The sequence below is a fragment of the Tupaia chinensis genome, unplaced genomic scaffold, assembly GCF_000334495.1.
Source record: "Tupaia chinensis unplaced genomic scaffold, TupChi_1.0 Scaffold000571_1, whole genome shotgun sequence".
NCBI lineage: Eukaryota > Metazoa > Chordata > Mammalia > Scandentia > Tupaiidae > Tupaia > Tupaia belangeri.
In genome coordinates this window covers 30,995-33,822 of record NW_006160085.1, presented here as the reverse complement: position 1 = coordinate 33,822, position 2,828 = coordinate 30,995, and the positions used below count along the sequence as shown (strand labels likewise).

Here is a 2,828-nt window from a genome sequence, read left to right as displayed (position 1 = left end):
AAGAGAGAAAGCACTCTCCAGGGAAAATGACCAGACCCTTTTCCTCTATTCTCTCGGGATTTGGGGGAAGCAATAAGCACACATGCTCGATGTTTTTCAAGCCACGAGGTCAGGGACTCAAACAGCGCAGTCAGTCTGTGGAATCCAGCCATCTTAGACCACATCACTAGCTGGCTAGGTTTTTTTACTCTCTTTTTCTTTTTTAAAGAGAAAGCGAGAAATCACCCCTCACACACAGGGGGTATGGCCATGCCACAATCCCTTCTCTTCTATTCTCCCCTCAGGATCTTGGGCATGCATGCATACACACCAGGTGTGAATTTTAAGCTGCCAGGGCCAAGACTCAAACTGCGGTTGACTGTGTGGGAGTCCAGTCACGTAACCATTAGGCCATCTGCTAGTGTTTTTTAATAGCATCTTTCTTCGGAATTCTTTTTTTAAAGAATTATTTTACCTTATGCGCTATTATTATTGTTTAATTTGCTATAGTTATCAGAGACAGAAGGAAAGCAAGAAAGCAAGGTGCCAGATCCAGGACTCGAATCACAGTCGGCCATGGGGAAGTCCAACACCCCAACCACCATACTAACTGCTGGCCCCCCTTTGGAATTCTTAGAGAGAATCCCACAGGTGACAGCCATTAACTCAGCTTTTCTGAAACGGTGTTATCAGAGCTATTAATAAGGTGTTACATGGATCCCTCCCCCCAAAAAAATTCATTGCTTAAGTAAGTTTGGAAAATGTTGCATATATTAAGTTATAAAGTCCGTTCTGTAAAGGAACCTGTTCAATTTTATTTAAATTGCTGATTCTTGAGTTTATTTGACCACAAAACCCTTTTAAGGAACATCTATTACCATCTCACTGAATTACTTCTGTGAAAATGTCTCTCTCAAGAATGGGAGAAACATGTCAACATTGGGAACACAAAGGAATCACACATAAAACGGTTTTCAAAATTAGTGTAAGTCAATGATTTGAAACCTGGATAATCTTGTCCTTCTACGAGGCACTTCCTCAATGTTAAATACAGCAAGGAGAGCTGAAATGAGATTAAGGCGAACAAGCAAAAGCCTACAAAGAACAGTACTGGGCTGCTCTGCTTAGTCAGGGCCTGGCCAGGAGAGAAAATAACAGCATTCAGTGGTGTCTTCTTTTACCGCCTTGACAGAGGAGACATATACACTCTTGAACTTCCTCCAAAAGGTTCAGACTAAAGTTCAAAGCAGCCACATACAAACGAGTTCATCTTCATTCCTCCAGAAGCCAAATAACCTAGTCTAGGATTTCTAAGAGAAGACATCAGTGGCTTATGCTGGCAAAGGAATCCCCCCTTATACTCCTTAGATGCCATCCCAAGTAGCACCCAGACACTATAAGAGGACACACTTCCTGGTGTTCTTCTTTGTGGCAGGATAAAGCACAGCCCGGACAGCTTCTGAAAATACTTCATGTACCCCATCCTGCATCAGGGCTGAACATTCCAGATACTTCACAGCCCCTACCTGCTTAGCCAGGGAAGTGCCTTGCTGAGGAGTTGTGGGTACTAGACTCTGCTCCTTCAGCTTCTTCACTGTCTCAAGATCACTCCGCAGATCCCTCTTGGTGCCTACCAGCAGGACGGGTACGTTGGGGCAATGATGGGAGACCTCTGGGTGCCACTTATGCCTCACGTTGGCATAAGACGATGGGTTGCCAATGGAGAAACAAATGACAAAGATATTGGTCTGTGGGTAAGAGAGTGTTCTCAGGCGATCATACTCCTCTTGGCCAGCAGTGTCCCACAGGTTCAGGCTGACGATTTGGCCATCCACAGATGTCTGGGTGCTGTAGTTGTCAAAGACAGTGGGAATGTACTCCTCAGGAAAGGCATTTGTTGTGTAACTGATAAGAAGGCAGGTCTTACCTACAGCCCCATCTCCCACAACCACACATTTGATTGCCTGCATTCTTCCCTTGGAGTCCTATGTACAAAAAAAGAAAGAATGTTCAGAGGTATTTGGTTAATTTTGAAAGCCAATGCTTTATAAACATTTCTCTGAGGAGAAAGAGAAGGGGTAAGCTCTTCAATCCCCTCTCTCCTTAACACCATGGAAGAATCAACTGGGGAGACCAGCAGATGGCATAATGGTCATGTTGCTGGACTCCCATGTAGTCAACCATGGTTTGAGTCCCGGACCCAGTGGCTTAAACTCATGCCAGGTGCATGTGTGTGCATGCCCGAGATCCCAAGAGGAGAAGGGATTGCAGCGTGGCCATCCCTCATGGGGTTGATTTCTGGCTTTCTGACTCTCTGTCTCTCTCTGTCTTTCTGGCGAGTGCATGTGCCCTATAGCAAAAACCTCTCAAAGAAAGAAGAAGAAGAGTCAACTGGGAAAGGCTGTATAGGGCAAGAGTTCCTTCCCTGGAAACTATGGACTGCTAGAGGATGGGGTTCAGTAAGTCCTAGAAGCCACCTCCGAGGTTGTGTACAATATTATGTGTATGTGCATAAGTGATTTTTTTTTCTGGAAAGAAGATCCAAAGCTGTTATCAGATTCTCAAAAGAGGCTGCGAGCCTAGAAAGATTAAAAGCAATTCACAGGTGGGACCAGCAGTTGGCATAATGGCTATGTCGCTGGACTCCCATGTAGCCGATTGAAGTTTGAGTCCCAGACCTGGTGGCTTAAACTCACGCCAGGCACGTGTGCATGTGTGCCCAAGATCCCAAGAGGAGAATGGAGGAGAAGGGGACTGCGGCTTGGCCATCCCCCCTGGGGGGTGATTCCTCGCTTTCTGTCTCTCTGTCTCTCTCTGTCTTTCTGGTGAGCACATGTACCCTATAGCAA

The 2,828-nt window shown here is 45.7% G+C and overlaps 1 protein-coding gene across 1 annotated transcript in view; it reads right to left on the bottom strand.

Moving 5' to 3' along the window:
* Nucleotides 1-1,342: 1,342 nt before the first annotated feature.
* Nucleotides 1,343-2,828, bottom strand: part of LOC102477791 (rho-related GTP-binding protein RhoG) — a 16,121-nt gene continuing 14,635 nt past the window's right edge. The window contains exon 2 of the mRNA XM_006158057.3: nucleotides 1,343-1,964. Coding sequence (XP_006158119.1) covers nucleotides 1,374-1,949 — 576 coding nt within the window. The 5' untranslated portion in view covers nucleotides 1,950-1,964 and the 3' untranslated portion in view covers nucleotides 1,343-1,373. The remainder of the gene's footprint in view (nucleotides 1,965-2,828) is intronic.